Here is a 19,402-nt window from a genome sequence, read left to right as displayed (position 1 = left end):
GAAATGGAAGCCATGAAGCCAACCAAAGTTAAAATAAATTATTTTATTTTATGGGAATTTAATGCCTGTTCTTTCTAGCCAATCAACTAACAACACAAAGATTATCCTGCTAGAGTTAACTTTCAGCAAGCTTGCCTTAATGTGGTATATTACAATACTCTCAAACATTGATTTACTGTTTCTGCTATACTGAAAGAAGTAATATAGGTTTTATAAGCATGTTGACTGTAAAATTTCAGCTGATCTCACTGAACGGTTCCATGTAGATACTGAAGATCCAGAAATATAAATTAGGTTACAGTTCTTTTCTCATTACACGTCAGGGTGTACAGGGCCCTGTTTTTCGGGTCTGAAATCAAATGGCTTAAGAATTTTATTTTTCATACAGATATGAAGTTGTGAATGCAAGACATTTTTTCAGGTATCTAGTTGTAGGAGAAAATTTAAATCAGTCTATATGGTTAACATCTGGAATTAAGGAGGGTTTAATTAGGAATCTTTAGGACTGTCTCTTGTTCCCCCCCCCCTTTTCTATTAAATGACATTTAAGAGGGAGAATATAAATTTATCGTATATAGTATCAATCCCTTTCCCACGATAGGTTTCATCCAGCAGGACATGGACAATATTAGTGAAAAGGATTACAATTCTCTTCTCCATTTACACATACAGAATTTAGATACATTAGGACAATATTAGTGAAAAGGATTACAATTCTCATCTTCATTTACACATACAGAATTTAGATATAGGGTTGTACTTTAATGTTCTCTTGGATATCATGAATTAGTTCCTTGTTAAATGTACTATAAGCTTATCATATGTTTTGTCCTGTTAAGAGTTGAGGATAATTTTAGCATGTCGGCAATTGATGTAAAATGTTTCTGTGTAGGCTTACTTGTAATGAATCTTGCATATTTTTATTATAAAAATTCTTTAAAATAATTATTTTATATTAGGTATATGACTAAAACAATATTCTTCAGCATGATGATATCCAGTCCTAATCCTATGACTTTATTCTAGAAGAAAAAAAATGTTTGCAATTAATATTTCAATTTCTTCTGACTTCAAAGTGAACATTGTAAGGATATCAAACAAGCATCTTCAGGCGAGAGTACATCTTGTTCAGATAATTCTTTCAACGGCACCCTCTATTTGTGTCGTTTGAACACTAGTCACTGTTTGGCTTGTTTCCAGTGACAACATTTATGGAAGGCTATAGAACCATTCTTGACATATTCTAACCTAAAGATATTTTACTAATGTTGTGTGTTACGAGTATTAATCTCACAGTCATCTCACACTTAAGGAAAGACAAAATAAAATACATATGTAAATAAAACAGGAATATTTATTTTGTGTGGGCAATTAATATTGCATAAATAACGTACAATAAATGTACTTTGCAAATTATTTCACAATACTTTATATCAAAATCTATTTAGAGAAAAAAACGTATTTTTAAAGCTATCTTATTCTGTCTTGGCACTCTCTGTACAGACTTGTGTGATGACCAAATGCTATGCAACTTCTTACTCAGATGAAAGACCCATTTATAGCTTAACAGCTCAGTTCTCTGTGTGTTTGCTGGTACATAGCTGTCCAGATGGTACTTTTTGTGAGTGTGTACATATGTAGTGAACTTCTTACAGCATTTACTTAAGAGCCATTGCAGCCCATTCTTTTATTTCATTCATATCCAAGGATCAATGCTTCTGATTTGGAAGACCCAGAAAATGTAGATATGTACATAGTTTTCAGCCATGATCCAGGTGATTGTAGCTATGTACCATGTGATAAACATAATTTCAAATTAAGTTATATTCAATATATCCTGTAATTGATAAGCTTTCCTTTGAAATGTTTAAGATTATTTAAAAATATGTTTAATCTTTGTATCTCACAGCCCTACTCTTAAGTTTCTTAATATATTTCACGAGGCTTGTTTCAAGTAAATGGGCAGAGAATTATGACTTCTTAGTTCTTAAATGTCATTTTCCAGTTCAATATTGATTGATTGATTATATGCCATCAAGTTGTTTTTAACTCTTAATGACCACATATATTTTGTACATGATACTGTCCATTGTCCCTGTAATTGTGTCCCTCTCATTTGCTGCTAGTAGTTTCTTTTTCCTTCTAACTTTTCCAGCATTGTAGACTTTTTGTACATGACACTGTCCATTGTCCCTGTAATTGTGTCCCTCTCATTTGCTGCTAGTAGTTTCTTTTTCCTTCTAACTTTTCCAGCATTGTAGACTTTTTGAAAGCACTGTCTTTGCAATCTTATATATTACTTTGTACAAAATCTTACAAAGCAATATAATTTACAGTATTGAATTACCAAGTTTTTATATAGTAATAGAACCTAGATTTATATACCGCTTTAGAGAGATTTACAGCCCACTCTAAGCAGTTTACAGAGTCAGAATATTGCTCCCAACAATCTGGGTCCTCATTTTACTAATCTCGGAAGAATGGAAGGCTAAGTCAAACTTGAGCCAGTGAGATTCAAACTGCCAAACTTCTGGACTGCATTTTAACTACTGTGCCACCACGGCTCTTATATATAGGAGTTTATTTTATTGTTGTGTGCTGTTAAATATGAGATTCATCTGTGGGAAATATTTAGTAGAAAGTATAAATTATTATTTTCAGTGCTGTCTATGGATAATAATTTTATCTAAGTCACTCATCAAAAAGTACAATGAACAATAGTTTGCCACTATTGAGGAAAATCTTGCTTTCATATTTACTGTGTTTGGCAAAGTTTATACCGATGCAAAATGTATGCTTGAATTCCTTAAAATTATTTCTGTAGGTACATGCTTGTGATTGTCTACAGGTGCTGTCTTAAAATACTTGTGTTTAAAAATGCAAAAGTTGGATCTTGTGGACTGCTGATGAATATATTTGAATAAAAGTTTCAAATATTTATTTATTTCATTCATTATTTTTCTTTGACAAGGTACATACCAGGGACAATGGACAGGAGGGATGAGACACGGCTATGGCATGCGGCAAAGTGTTCCTTATGGTATGGCGACTGTGATCCGTTCGCCCCTCCGGACATCTCTAGCTTCACTCCGTAGCGAGCAGAGCAATGGCACTGTTCTACATGATATCACTGCAGACAGTCCCGCTGGAACTAGAGGAGGGTTTGTGTTGAATTTTCACAGTGATCCCGATAGTGTTGGTAGTAAGAAAAAAGGAGGCCTGTTCAGAAGAGGATCTCTTCTTGGTAGTATAAAACTTAGAAAATCTGAATCGAAATCATCAATATCTAGCAAACGTAGCTCTGTCAGGAGTGATGCCGCCATGAGCAGGATTAGTTCTAGTGATGCCAATTCTACCATTAGTTTTGGAGATATGGACTGTGATTATTCTCCAGTAGAAGACCACGTTGATGCTACCACCACAGAAACCTATATGGGTGAATGGAAGAATGACAAGCGTAATGGCTTTGGTATTAGTGAGCGTTCAAATGGTATGAAATATGAAGGCGAGTGGCTAAACAACAAGAGACATGGGTATGGATGTACTATGCTTCCAGATGGCACCAAGGAAGAGGGAAAGTATAAAAACAATGTTTTGGTCCGTGGAATAAGGAAGCAGCTTATACCAATAAGGAACACAAAAACTAAAGAAAAGGTGGAGAGAGCACTTGAAGGTGCCCAGCGAGCAGCTGCCATGGCTAGAACTAAAGTGGAAATTGCAGCTTCCAGGTAGGTTCATTCTTGGCTTGAATGACACAGACTAGAAAGATCTTCATAGCTAGGAATTATAGCTGATGCTTTTTTGTGTGTGGAACCTATTTGATTCAATCAAAATGGATATCAAAGTAAGAGGGAAAGGGGGTCAAAATGTTTAAGCTGTACAATCATGCTGAAATGAGGTTGCACAATATTGACAGCATTGATTGTTGACACTCTAGAATATATACATCTATTTAGAAACTAAGTCATGTGCATTTTTCTCCCGCACTGGTTCTTGGCATAATTTCTTTTTCTGAATAAACCTGCATTTGACACTGAAGATAAAGGGGGTATCTGATAACTTGATTGAAGGGTTTTTTTTGTCTCTTGAACATTCTCTTAAGCTTCCCTAGCCTGTGTTCTTTGAAGGATTCTGAAGATTGGTGTGAATTAGACTTATTTAAGGGATTATGTGGGATGTACTGGTTATGCTGAAATCAAAGAATACTTTTTTTGACAACCATGTAATTTGTCATATGAACAACTTGGATACTTAAGTGAAGCATTTTTAATCTTATACTTTTGTCAATAATTGTGTTGAAAAGAAGATACAAAAGCAAAGGCAAAGATTTAAATTCAGATTTAATCACACTTGGGGTCCTCAAAATCAGTGGAATGGCCTAGTCCCATGGTGGCAATCCTATGGTAGGCGTGCCGAAAGCAGCACATAGAGCCATGTTACCCTTGCTGGCTCCTCATCTGCATTCCGGTACACGCATGCACGCCAACCAGTTGGCCGGCTCATACACAGGGGCGCTGAAACCAGGAAGAGCAGCGTTTCGGCATGCATGTGCATGACAGCTGTTCATTGGGCCCGCACCTGAGCCAAAAAAAGAATGTTCGGGTGGTTCGGCGTGCCATTTCTGGCACGCAGATTGACACATGGTGACAGAAAACATTAACCATCAGTGGCCTAGTCTTTTTAAAGCTTCTTGAGTATTTTCTCGTAGCTCATATTGGTCAATTCACAGTTTTTGTATAATTGCTACTTTGATGTGCTAAATGTATTTTTTTCCTCAATATCTTCTCTTGCAGGGTAACTTTTGTATTATGTTAGCATGAATGTAAAACCTATTAATGGGAAGATAAACCTTTCAAATAGGTTTAGGAAACTCTGACTTGTTGTTCAGATGTAAAATAATTTGGTGAATTATGGAGACAAATTCAGGAAAACCAGTATTGACACTTGTAATCTTGGCAAAAAACATTCTGCAGTGTAAAATGTAGTAATATGTTTATGGTACCTATGTAAAATCATTTTGTGCAACTTACCTCTGACATCTGGATTAAATAAACCCTATTGGCCATACTTTTTAAGTGTGGCTTCACTGTACATGTAGCAGGTTTGAATCAGGAAGATTCCTATTTAAATGAGAGAATTTAGCACAGGTATAAGTAAATTTGTCTTGTAAAAACCAGCTTTAAATTTGCATCTAGAGATTGAATGCACATGGTTATATAAATACTGTTACACAATATAATAAAAGTCTAACTGCTATTGCTATTGCTATAATAGCTTGACTTTATAAAGAAGTGCTTGGTAACATTACTTGCTCGCACAGGATTGCATAGCTTAAGGGACCTTCACACAGTTTCATGTTGTGTACCTTTAGGGAATTAGAAGGCTCTTCACTCAATCACTCATTCTTTGATCATCTCCTGAGTGGATTACTATAATGCATTCTACATGGGGCTGTCCTTGAAGAACATCAAGAAGCTTTAATTGATCCAGAATGCACAGCATTGCCAATTTTGTGGATGTTTCGCTTTGATCAGGTTACACCTTCTGTTGCATAAGTTCCACTGACCAAGTTTTTTCCAGATTCAATTCAAGGTGCTAGTTATAACCTGCATGGTGTGGAATCAAGGTGTTTGAGGGATTGCCTTAATCCAGTTTTTTCTACCTGACATTGGGTCAGGATCAAGCCCATGCTAGGATATAGTGTGTTGTATTACTCAGCTAGGAATGGTGTTTCCTGATTTTGTTAATTTAGCCAGGTATTTATATTGCATTTTAATTCTTGTTAGCCACCAGGAATTGTATTGGTGTCTATATAAATTGATATATAAAATAAAGTTAAAATTAATTAATTAATTAAAAATAAATAATGTGATGTGTTCAAGAATCATGTTATCTTTATTAGATGGCAAATTAATTGTGCACCCTTTTTTCCTGACCAAGTGTAGTGTGTGGTCTTGTATTTGGAAATTTTTAAAAATACATTTATGCTGTTAATTTTTAAATACTCTTAATTATCAGTTGGTAAGCGAAAGTCAGTTTCCTATGCAATTTGCTGGATCACTTCTAACCTAGAAATGTATTCAAAGCCTCAATCTTTTTCAATCATACTTCCTGGCATGTTAAAAAAAAACCCAAAAGGTGTCAAAATGAAACCAGTAGCTTCCCTCTGAAAAGCATGTTTCATCATGTGAATGATTGTACTCAGTGAGGCAGGTTTAATTCATCTGTGCAAAGCACAGTGTTACATTTGATCTTCAGTCACCAGAAAAATGTGGTCTGAGAGACACTCTGCTCTTTTTTCTTTGTTGGCCAGACGAACATTATGAGCAAATAGTCTTCAGCGATTTGGTTGCTGGACGAGGAGGAGGCAATTTGGTGCCATTCATAGCATGAAATCAAGCACTATATGATTATTTGCCTGGTGGGGATCATATTACTGGTTTCCTGCCACAAATGGCATCAGGATATCAGCACTCTACAGTAGACATTGGAAAGAAAGGAAAGAAAGGAATTGAATTATATATCAGTGAAGAAGTGTTACGTCTGAACATTTACAACACCTGATAACCAACCTGGTATCTATGTCGGGTCTCCAACCGTGGCAACTTTAAGACCTGTGGACTTCAACTCCCAGAATTCCTCAACCAGCAAAGCTGGCTGAGGAATTCTGGGACTTGAAGTCCACAAGTCTTAAAGTTGCCAAGGTTGGAGACTCCTGATCTATATGGCTCTCAGAATTGAAAATGCCCCTCCTCACGTTCCAAATGAAAAGATTCTAAGAAATTCCATTTTAAGAAACAGATACAGGTAATCCTCGACTTACAGCAGTTCATTTAGTGACCATTCAAAGTTACAATGGCTCTGAAAAAAGCGACTTATGACCATTTTTCATACTTACAACCGTTTGCAGCATCCCTATGGTTACATGATCAACATTCAGAAGCTTGGCAACAGGCTCATATTTATGACGGTTGCAGTGTTCTGGGGTCTGGTGAAGAAGTGCAACCTTTTGCAATCTTCTGGCAAGTAAAGTCCATGAGGAAACCAGATTGCCTTAACAACCATGTTACTAACTGAACTAATGTAGCGATTCACTTAACCGCCGTGGCAAGAAAAGTCGTAAAATCGGGTGAACTCACTTAACTTCTTATTGTTTCACTTAGCAACATACATTTTGGGCTCAATTGTGGTCGTAACTCGAGGACTATCTGTATTGAGAAATATTGCAAGAAGCAATAAGTATTAACAAACTCTATAATGCTACTATAATGGGACACAGTGGCTCAGGGGCTAAGACGCTGAGCTTGTCAATCAGAAAGATCAGCAGTTTGGTGGTTCGAATCCCTAGCATCACGTAACGGAGTGGGCTCCCGTTACTTGTCCCAGCTTCTGCCAACCTAGCAGTTTGAAAGCATGTAAAAATGCAAGTAGAAAAATAGGGACCACTTTTGGTGGGAAGATAACAGCGTTCCATAAGCCTTTGGCATTTAGTCATGCCGGCCACATGACTATGGAGACATCTTCGGACAGCGCTGCCTCTTCGGGTTTGAAATGTAGATGAGCACTGCCCCCTAGAGTCGGGAACAATTAGCACATATGTGCAAGGGGAACATTTACCTTATAATGCTACTGTATGAAACCAACAAAAACCTAATAGACTATGGGAACATTTGGTTGATCTGGAAAAATATGTAGGATTGACCTGATTTGAATGTGGATGTTAGACTGTGTCAGAAAACCAGTTTGCTTGGCTAGACAGGGAAGTCAATACATTCTGGAAGAAGATTGCAACATACCATTTCCATATAACTCTTAAAAATTGTGTGTAGGGCTCATGTTCAACATCTAGGCAAATATAATGAGTTAAACAGAAATAGAATGAATAAAAATGACTGAACTCAGTGTAGATTAAACATTGTTGTGTCTGCCAATTGTGAATCTCAATTTTTTTATATACCAATTTCAAGTGGGAAATAAGGAGTGGATGAAATAGAAATCATTTCCCCCCACTGGATTTTGAACTGGATTTTTAAATGGGCAAACATAAATCAGATACATGAATAAGCTCTCCTTTTTCTGACTCCCAGATCAATTTGAATAATTCTTAATGTGGAACATAAAGACCAAAAGGAGTAAATCAACCAGTCAATTTAAAAAGCAGAAACTAAAAGAGTAGATATAAAATTAATTAGGAAACCGTATGAAATTAATTTGAAGGCCACAGTGCGACAATTAAAAAAAAGATTAAGATGACATAAGAATTGTGCAGCCCTTTGTCTGGCATCAAAGGAACAACAAAATAAACACAAGATGAAATTTGCTCGGGAGCAGAGCCTAAAACTGGAATCCAAAACATCTTTTAAAGTTTTGGCTTTCATTCTAAAATGAATCAAGAAAAGACAGTGACTTTTAAATGTATCAGGTCTGCGCCATACTTTGGAATTCCCTTTCAAAAGAAGCAAAGTCTTTCCTGTTTTTATAGAAGGTTTTTTTTTAAATCTATTGTCTTCTAACACAGTAGTTTGTACTGTATATGGAAGTAGCATTTTTCTTTTGTGTCCTAATGGCAGTGAATTAGTAACTAAGCAGTGCAGAAGCTGCTAGTTATAGAGGCCATTTGCTAAGACATTTGTCGGTTTCAACACTTCATGCCAAGACCTTTTCTCAAGGAATTTTGGATGGTCAGCTCTTCATGTACATCTGCTTGCCACACAGATCAGCCCCGACATGCCTGCCTTTAAAGTGGATGCTGCAAGTGCTTGCTTATATTACTGGCACTGTATTAATAGAGCCTAAATCACACTGAGAACTATTGCATATAGATAGCAAACCCAGATTTTCTTTAAACAAAAGCTTATCTGAAAAAGAACATGAGAAGCAGAAAAGCAAAGGTGTGAAAAGGGTTTCTTAATTTTTGTCTGCTGGTTTTCTACTTTAATTTGACCCACTCTAGTTTCCTCGCAAGTTTTGTACTTGCTGCATATGCACATTTGCCTGGTGGGAACAAGTCACTCATTCACTGCTAATCTGGCTGCACTAGATAAAGACACACCAGACTTGTGTATATGGTGTGACTAGATATCCATGTTTGACTGTAGGTTAAAGTAGGACCAATGTTTATACTAGCTAGAGAAAGAAGACATGACTTACAAAACCCAGTTATGATCATAAATTCAGTGGCAACTAGAGATTTGCAGAAAGTAGCTTTGTGAGAAAAGAAGAAGGAGCCTTAAAATGTGTCCTTCAAGATTAGTTTCTGTGGATTGTACAGTTTCAGTGGAATTGGAGGACAATATGAATCTTAAAGCAGCTTGGGAAACAATATTTTCATATGCCTCCTATATAAGTCAGATGGTACAAGATTATGATACTTTATAATTGGCATGTTATATCATCAATACTTAGGGTAAATTTAATTTATGATGGACCATATAACTGGCTTAGGTGAAGATGCCCACGCTTTTAAGGAAGCATTCACAAAAATAAAATGAGTCACAACCATTTCTGTCCTTTTTAGTAGAAACTATACATTTCTTAATTAGCCTTTTTAGCGTGTCTCTACAAAACTACATCCTCCTCCAACAACTTTAACACTGAATAAGTAGTAGACAAAGGAGACAGTTTCAGAAGAGTATTATTTCCAAGTGTTGGACATGCAAGTTAATATTATCTCATGTTCTTGAACAGAGTACTCAGATTAAAACTCATACGGGATGCATGACAATTGCTATATTTTGTTAGCCCAGAGACTGCAACAATAATGCGCTAACAAGAAAGTCCCTAATTTCTTAATACTTATCAGACAAAAAAAAATCACTTAAAATTGTACATACACTTCTGTTTGATAGGTTTTTTGTGTTATTGTTGATGAATACTTACAGCAATCATTTAGTGACCTTTCAAAATTACAACAGCAATGAAAAAAGTTACTATGACCGTCTTTCACAGTTACAACCTTTTCAGCATCCTTATGATCATGCAATCAAAGTCTAGATGCTTGGCAACTAGTTTATATTTATGACCGTTGCTGTGTCCCACGGTCATGTCATACCGCTCTTGCATCCTTCTGATAAGAAAAGTCAGTGGAAAGACAGATTTAATTAACAATGAGGTTACTTACTTATCAACTGCAGTAAGTCACTTAACAACTGAGGCAAGAAAGGTTGTAAAATAGGGCAAAATTCATTTAACAAATATTTCACTTAACAACAAAATTTTGGGCTCAATTGTGGTCATATGTCGAGGACTACCTGTAGCTTGTTGTGCATCAAAGTGTTGTCTATATCTTTCTGAAAATGAGATTAATATCAGCTGAGGAAATGAAGTTGCAATTCTGGTTGATCCTGCTTGCTCTCTTGGTATTCAACAAATTCAAGAGGAGTGCAATAGTGTAACATAATGAAACATACTTAACCTAATCAGCCATTGTGAGGATAGGCGAGTTCTAGTAACACTGGAGTTGGGTATGTAGTAGAACCAGGGGTGTCAAAGTCGCATGGTCACGGCATTGTCACGTGATGTATCATGTCTTTTTTTCACTTCGCTAAACCGGGCATGGGTGTGGCCAGCGCGTGATGCATCCAACCCGCAGGCCAGGAGTTTGACACCCCTATAGTAGACCATTTATGAAGAAAGAGTGACTAGAAGCACCAAAGATGCCTTCCAACTCTGGTCTAGTCTAAGCCAGGTGCAGTCACTGCATTATCCTCCTCCCAATGAAGTGCCTCTCTTCCACCTGTTTTTTTTTCTTGGTTCCAGGATAGTCAAAAAGACTATATCTTGTAACAATCAGATAATTTAGTGATTATAAGGATTTGTGATTTTTTTTAAAAAAATGGCAAAAAGCACATAGGAGACAGGTGGATAAAGAATTAAAAATTGAACAATCCAGAAAAGGAAAAGTGAATAAGAGAAGATTTTGAATATCACATAACTGGTACCAGAATTGATCGCACAATCAGTGTTGTGGGCAGTCTCATAGTTATCATGGATATTATTTTGTCATTAATAAGACAGATGAGCTATGAAACAAATTCACTTTGCAATTTTGCATAATTTATTTTCAAATTACTTGTAGGACAAATATTTGGACAGCAAAAATATAAATGGACTTTTATATCTTTTTATTATATGGAATTTTACAATCCATACATAGTAGCACTAACCAAGCTGCTCATACTAACTATCTCTATATATTTATTTTAGTGATTTCTGCAAGGAAAAATATCACTTGCTGTCTTTTCAGGGATTTAAAAAGTTTTTGATTATTTATAGGAGTTAGTTGTGAACAAATTTCAGCATCCTCCACCATTTCGTTTGAGATCCTATTTCATGCTCTTCCTTCAATGACTGTTAGGTTCACTCTGCTGAATGATGTGATTCTATGCGCAGAGTAGAGCAAACAACTTTCCACTATGGATTAAGCCGGCAAGATAGTTTTATTTGACGCAAGAAACTAAGCTGGTTACTTTTTCAAGAATAGAGCCAAACAAATGATTAAAATGCTTTACTTATTATAGTTGCAGTATGAACATTATGCAGAGGAATAGCATTCAACTAGTTCTGATGTTATTAATACAGTTTTGCCTGATTTTGTAAACCACACTAGCGCATTTAACACAGTGCATCTAGGACATTACAATGTCAAGAACAAGCAAAACATGTAAAAAGTCCAGTTTTTGAATGATCTATAAACAAAGTCATGAAAGATTTGTCAATTTATACCCATGGATTTGTGGAATTAAATAGTTAAAATAGTAGAATTCTATTCAAATCCTAGCATTGTTACAGTAAAATTAGTGGATATATTTTTAGTGTGACTAGTAGTCACATATCTCAGAAATGTGACTCTATATTGTACTTAATGTATTCACATTTTAGCAATAGGACAGACTATAATTTTTTATAATGTTTTTCAAGAACTCTCAGCTCTGCTTTTTATTACCTTGTGCAAAATAACATCAAACCATTAGTCTTAATGGTTTAAGGATTTTAGTGCTTTTTCTATTAATGTCTTTAGACAAACAGAACTCATTATTTATTATTTGCTTTTTTTCTCTTTGCTTTCCAATTACATAAATTTCAGAGATATAATGGTATTATTATACTTACATGTGTTAAAACAGTTCTTAATCTCCACTCTGAAAGTCAGTTTAAAGTTTTGAAATTTCAAGATTATGTTAAGGGATAGCCATATGCATGTTGGTGTCTTAACACTTGGTAGTATAAGTGTTTATTTTCTTTCTGGTGTTTCTTCCATCCAAAGCTACAACATTGTGTGTCATATATTTTGGCAATGGTGTGCGGCAGCTGAAATTCAGTTCCTAAAAAGTGCTGCAGAGCAAGATGGGGCATAAATTAATACCTGCCTGTAAGTCTTTAAAAATGGTGGGACTTTTCGTAGGATCCACAATCACAAAAGAGTTGGAATTACACAGTACAGTAGCTATTTGAAGAAGGAGCAAAGATTGGAGAAGGAATGGAATGGATTGTCTTAAGAAAAAATGTAACTGCATGGCACCATAAATAGGAACATTCTATATTGTAATATTTGATGACAAGTCCCTGCTGCTTTTGAGTCACTCAAATTACTTTTGTGGAGGTATGATCAAATTTAAATAATCAAAATGAAAGACAGTTTTTCACTCACAAGCATGAAGTTAATTAGCATATTACTCTAAACTTCTTTATTCAACCTTCTGGGGGTTTAATATTACATTATGCCAAAGTTTTCCATGTGATTAGTTTGTGGTGACTCACTTATAAATGAAATTTAGCACTGCAGTAAAAAGAGTTAAATATGCGTGGATTTGATGGAGAAATGATGAAAGCAATTGTCCAATATAGCAATATTTTGGCTATCCAAGAATTATTTAGATTCTAGTCACAAGTCTTCTGGATTTTTGTGAACTATCCTTTAAGATGCAGAATCTATGAATGCCATAACCAGGTAGAACACAGGGAAAATATTGGATGTCACATTCCCTATTTAATGTTAAGCGGTGAATTAATTGTTATAAAATAACTTAAAATAAATTATAAACAACATCCCTTCATACTGTGGATTTAGCTATATCCAGTACTTGTCTTCCTAGCTCTAAATATATTGACAACGTGTTTCTCTCCCATTTGCTAGATTGGCATTCTGAGCTCTTGTCTGTTTTCACAAAACCACCTCTCCTCAATTCCTTCCTCACTCTGCAGTATAGACTGAAAAGAGGTATCCTGCTTGCAATGCTTTGATTGACAGTCCCCATACAGCCAGTTGGCATAGGACCCAGTCTGAACTATGTCCAGATTTACTTATTTTGATAATTTCCATCCTAAGCACTCATGATCGCTAACAAAAATTAAAAGATTTTTTTTAAAAATGAAAGTACAGGTTAAAATTAATTCAAAAAACGAAACCTAAATCAGAGGTGGGTTGCTACCGGTTTGCACCGGTTTGGGTGAATTGATAGTGGAAATTGTGACTGGATCGCCAAATCGGTAGGGATGGCAGGCTCTCCACACCCCCAAACCAGTTCCTCGGCCGCTGCTACATGTTTATTTTTTGATATTTTTAATGTTCTGTGCATGCACAGACCTATTTACAGATAACTGCGCACACGTGCGGAGCGCACGTCAGACGTACATACAAATTGCACACGCACCGAACCGGCAGTAATGCTGGCAGGAACCCACCCCTGCCCTAAATGATTTAACATTTAAAGGCCAGACCAAAAAAAATGCAACCTTAATTTATTTTCTAAAGTTTCAGGGCAAATCTGGTTCCTGGGGAATTGCCTCTGTATGAATTTACCTTGAAGAACTTTCACCTTGAGTTCATCAACTCCTTCCGTTGATTCAGGGATTGGAGCAATATGAAACAATAAAGTACCAATAGGAGAGATAATACATGTATAAGGTGACCAGATTTTCAGATTGGTAAAGAGGAACACCTTTGACGGGGGGGGGGGGGGGCTTGATTAAAAATTTTATATGGAGCAACAAAAATTTTCATACAACGCAAAAATAGTATTGTAATATTTTTTTTATTTCAACATAACTACAATTTACATATATAAATTGTAACTGTTGCCAAACATCAAAATTTTGATCACGCGACCATGAGGATGCTGCAACGGTCGCTAAGTGTGAAAATGGTCGCTAAGTGTGAAAAATGGTCATCAGTCACTTTTTTCAATGCCATTGTAACTGGTCACTATACCACCTTTCTTGCCACAGTTCTTAAGTGAATAACTGCAGCTGATAAGTTAGTAACATAAGTGAATCTGGTTTCCCCATTTGACTTTGTCAAAAGGCGATTTACATGACCCCAGGACACTGAAATCATCATAAATACAAATCTGTTGCCAAACATCAAAAATTTTGATTGTGTGACCATGAGGATGCTGCAACGGTCACTACATGGCCTATGACCCAGATATCTGAGAGACCGTCTTCTGCCGCACACCTCCCAACGACCGATAAGATTGCACAGGGTGGGCCTTCTCCATGTGCCATCAGCCAGACAATGTCGGCTGGCAGCTCCCCGGAGGAGAGCCTTCTCTGTAGCTGTTCTGACCCTATGGAATGAACTACCCCCAGAGATCCGGACCCTACCCACTCTCATGGCCTTCTGAAAGGCTACCAAAACCTGGCTATTCCAGCAGGCCTGGGGCTCTTGACCTCTTGACCGAGGTCCAGCCCCGATTAGACTGGGTGCATGATGTATTTCTTTTAATCTGTTTCCTCTGTTTGTTTTTAAATTTTCTTAAAATCTATTTTCTGTAAGCCGCCTGGAGTCCTTCAGGATTGGGCGGCCTATAAATTTAATATATCCAATCCAATCCAAGTGTGAAAATGGTCGCTAAGTGTGAAAAATGGTCATCAGTCACTTTTTTCAATGCCATTGTAACTTTGGTCACTATACCACCTTTCTTGCCACAGTTCTTAAGTGAATAACTGCAGCTGATAAGTTAGTAACATAAGTGAATCTGGTTTCCCCATTTGACTTTGTCGAAAGGTCACAAAAGACAATTACATGACCCCAGGACACTGAAACCATCATAAATACGAATCTGTTGCCAAACATCAAAATTTTGATCGCGTGACCATGAGGATGCTGCAATGGTCACTAAGTATGAAAATGGTCGCTAAAAATGGACCGCTAAAAACGGTCATCAGTCACTTTTTTCAATACCATTGTAACTTTGGTCACTATACCACCTTTCTTGCCACAGTTTTTAAGTGAATAACTGCAGCTGGTATTTTGTATTTTGGATAGAATCTTTTTTTAAATAGTCTAAGACAGTTTAAAAAAAGAATCCACACAGAATAAAACTATTTAAAAAAATCCTATGCACAATAAATAAAATATTATTTTAAAATACATTATAAAAATAAAAGAAAAAACCCCAGCTCACTTACCAGCAGGTAGGCACTCCAAGTCAATCCAGAATGATGTAGATGTTAATACAAAGAACTGAGCAAATTAAAATTGTGAAATTAGTCCCTGGGAAATATTTTTCAAAGAAACCTTGCCATCATTTTTCCCCACACATCTCCAACCTCCGTGTCCCTCCACTCCGGGAAATCCATGAAGGAACAGTCGCTACTTCTCTAGCCAAAGTATTTCCTGGAGCTCTATGGTACTGGGTCATCTTTTCTTATAAAAGGAGGTAAAAGGGGTGGGGGGGGTTTCTGTTTTCTTGCTTTAACGTTTTAATATCTTCAATGAAAGTACTGAGACATAGACAGACGTTAGACAGAGTGTCTTTTGTCTTGCCCCAGTTAGGATTTCCTAAGCAAATCCACTGGGCTTTCAACATGAAGCCAGAAAATCGGGACTTTTTAAAAACGCTGCGGGACACGGGACAAATTGTTAGAAATCGTGACTGTCCCGCCAAAATCGGGCGGTCTGGTCACCTTATACATGTAACTCAGAGTTGAACATTAGAATTCTTGTGTTCTCTGAACTTGGTTCTTTGCAGGCATTTTATTACCTAAACAGGTGGTATCTTCATTTAACAGAATAACAGTGTTGGAAGGGACATTGTAGGTCATCTAGTTCAACCCCTGCACCCAAGCAGGAGCCCCTACACCATTTCTGACAGATAGCAGTCAAGTCTCTTCTTGAAAGCTTCCAGTAATGACTGGAACTTCTGAAGGCAACTTCTGTTCCATTGGTTGCTTGTTCACACTGTCAGAAAAATTCTCCTTATTTCTAGGTTTAATCTTCAGTGGTAGAAAGGAATCAAAAGAGTTAATTAAAAAGTGTTAAAAGGAAACAAAAAGTCCACAATACCTCCTTACCATAATCAGTACCCAGATAAGTAAGGATTAACACCTGGATTAAAACCAGAAAAACAGTCAAGCAGTAAACAACAGCCTAATCAAGGAACCAAGGAAAAAAGAATATGAAATGTATGAAAGCAAATAGATATGCTCAGAGGAGCACCAAGGAGTCTAAGGAAACAATATAGGCATACTGTATATAGGTACAACACTTTCTCTAAAACTAGATACATTTCTTCCATTTTCCAGATCTACTTTGATTTCATTCCTTTGGGGTCTCTTTCTCAGAAAAAGGAGGAAATGAGGATTTCATTTAGCAGTTCATTGATTTTGATGTAATTCTGCAACACCACTATACTGTAGATCAAACAGAATTAGAAATGAGATTTTCTCATTTGACATATACTTAACATCTGGTTTATTAGAAGAGAAATTGTGCTGTTTTACCGTAGAAAAAGCTAATTTTACATAAATGTGTGGTGTGTAGTCATTACTTTGCTTTTTACGTTTTTGATTATTTGTTTGGATTTTATTGTATTACTAAAATTTATAAACTTTTATTGCTTTGGAGAAATAAAAAAATTAAGGCAAAATATAAATAATTACAAAAATATATTCAAAACCTGTTATCAGGCCTACATATCAGTAAAATTAGATAAAAATAGAAGCATTGCTTCACTGTTTTACTGTGAGTTTTCTCTTTCTCTCTCTTATAGTAGTATTTCTCTTTTTACAGAGTTGGTAAATTCCCTGTGAATAAAAGGAGGAAATGAGTGCCAAATAAAGTGTGTGAAAAATAAACACATCACATTTCACACGCATTTGTATAAATTTACATTTGTTTCATGCAGAACTTAGAAATCCCTTTCATAAACAAAGCTGGGCCATTTTTTATTATAAGATTAATTTTCCTCAATTTTTTTCTGCATTTTTCTGCAAAATAAGGTTATTTGCTATATAATTATAACTCCAAGTTTAGGAAGAGAAAGAAAATAATGTTGCAACTGTTAACTAAATTCAAAATATGAAAGTGAGGCAATTAAAGGATTTTTTAAAAATAAGAAAAGCTTGGGCGAGGTGTTTGAGAGACCTTAAATTTATGCATTTAAGGATGATTGTAGTGAAAAGCCATAATTTGGCCTTTTTTAGTGAACACATCAAGTACATTTTCAGTCTTTGTCCTACCATTTAAAGAGTTTTTGTTTTTCTAGTGCTTAATGTATTTATCTATAAACTGTAAATTAAACAGAACCTGTGGTTTGTTTGTTTGTTTACCCAGCATTGAAATAGTTTACTGACTGTGGATCATAGAGAAGTCTTATTAAACGGTTGAATTCATTCATTTTTCTATCAGCCTGTGACAGGAATATAAGGTATCGGTTGATAACAACCCATCTTCTTTGCTGGCTAGGCATTTATCAGAATACCATGTTAAGAATATTACTTGCTACACCTAAAACATACTTTGCATTTTTAAAATAAGCAAAAATGCTAGCTTTTTAAAATATAATAATCTTAAAAGGTTTTTTCTAAATTAAAATGGTTTTATTTTGTTTTCATTCAATTATAAATTCAATTTTAGAAGTTTCTTTTTCAACAAATAAATCTTGTTGCTAGACTAGACTGAAAACCTATAGGAATCTCTTGTATATGTTTATCCTCCAGATGCCATGAAATAACTAGACCACATATTCTAACAGTACAATTCTCAGTAATGATTAAATCAGAATACACAGAGTTCTCTTATTCATTGTACCCACCACTGTAATACAAAGCAAATCTCACACAGGACCATCTGATGCCGTTACTTCATTCCTGGGAATCTGAGGCTATAGTTAGCGGCTTGTACTGAAAACACTGGCAGTCTTTGTAAGAAAGACTGTTCAGTAGTCAAGAACGTTTTTGTTGTAGCTGGTTGTATACCATCACAGTTTTATTATATAGTCTCAACTGACAAGGTAAATGTTCTTTTTTATAATGACTAAATACCCAGTATTTCCCCTGTTAAAAATAAGTATTTCACAGGTAAGTGAAGCAGTTCAATCTAGAATATTTTTGATAATAGATCACTTTGTGATCTAGTGGTTCTACCCCCAGGTTAGAGACCAGGAGACTGGGAGTTCTAAACCTGCCTTAACCATGAAAACTGGGATGTGACTTTGGACTCTCTCTCAACCCAACACACCCCACAGAATTGTTGTTGTGGGGAAAATAAGAGGAGAAAGGAGAACTAGTTGTGTTCAGTGCCTCGGATTATTATAAAAACCAAGGCAGGTCAAAGAATAAATAAAAATTGGTATTTCAGAAGTTTCAGATTTTAAGGCAGTGCAATTGTTCAGATGAATCATACACTTATTCACTGACACATGAACAGGAGGGAGAAATCTTTTTCCAAAAGTCAATACATAATGTCAGTAAATGAAGCTTCTTCCCACTTACGGTGATTCTCCAACATTTGATTTCTTGGCTTAGAGGCTTAATCACCAGAATGAATGGGGAGACCCCATGGGCTAGAAAGTAAAAATAGTCCACCCTTTATATGGTGCCTTTATGTACTACTATTATAGGAGGATATACTAGTTTTATTTAACAGATAAAAAAGAAATGGTAAAAAAAAATATGACTAAATTTGTTAGACAAGATCAATGTTAAGAGGCTTTCAGATATGCTTTATGATTATGTACACAGCTTATGTTCTGAGTGCATTTTAGAAACTATGACTATTCATAAACTATTAATAAGGACACTTTTTAGAAATATTACTTGATGGCATGACTTTCATATTTATTTACATCTAGGTTTATGTCCCACCTTTCTTCTTGAAATGAACATAGAATGTGAATTACAGCTCAGAATAGCGAACCAGTAAAGGTCCAGAGAAAAAGAGGTGTTGACCAATTTGTTTAAAGATACAGATTGAAGTCAAATCTACTTGACTATGGGAATGCATTCCATATTCTTGTTTATTCCCCCAAATATGTGCTCAATTGTTGGCTGAGCAGAAGAGATAAGTTGAAAAGATGCCTATGGGAAATACATTCAAACCTTGCATCTTGATAGTGACCACATTTTAAAAAGTACCTGGGAAGACAATGGTAACTTCTTGAATGTATTTGGGAAAAGA

At 35.8% G+C, this 19,402-nt stretch overlaps 1 protein-coding gene across 1 annotated transcript in view; it reads left to right on the top strand.

Moving 5' to 3' along the window:
- The window catches only part of JPH1 (junctophilin 1), a 57,413-nt gene that overhangs the window by 1,673 nt on the left and 36,338 nt on the right, over positions 1–19,402 (top strand). The window contains 1 exon segment of the mRNA XM_032223238.1: positions 2,972–3,728. Coding sequence (XP_032079129.1) covers positions 2,972–3,728 — 757 coding nt within the window.

This window comes from Thamnophis elegans, chromosome 8, assembly GCF_009769535.1.
Source record: "Thamnophis elegans isolate rThaEle1 chromosome 8, rThaEle1.pri, whole genome shotgun sequence".
NCBI lineage: Eukaryota > Metazoa > Chordata > Lepidosauria > Squamata > Colubridae > Thamnophis > Thamnophis elegans.
The sequence above is the reverse complement of the archived record's forward strand: the minus strand, read 5'-3'. Positions and strand labels throughout refer to the sequence as shown.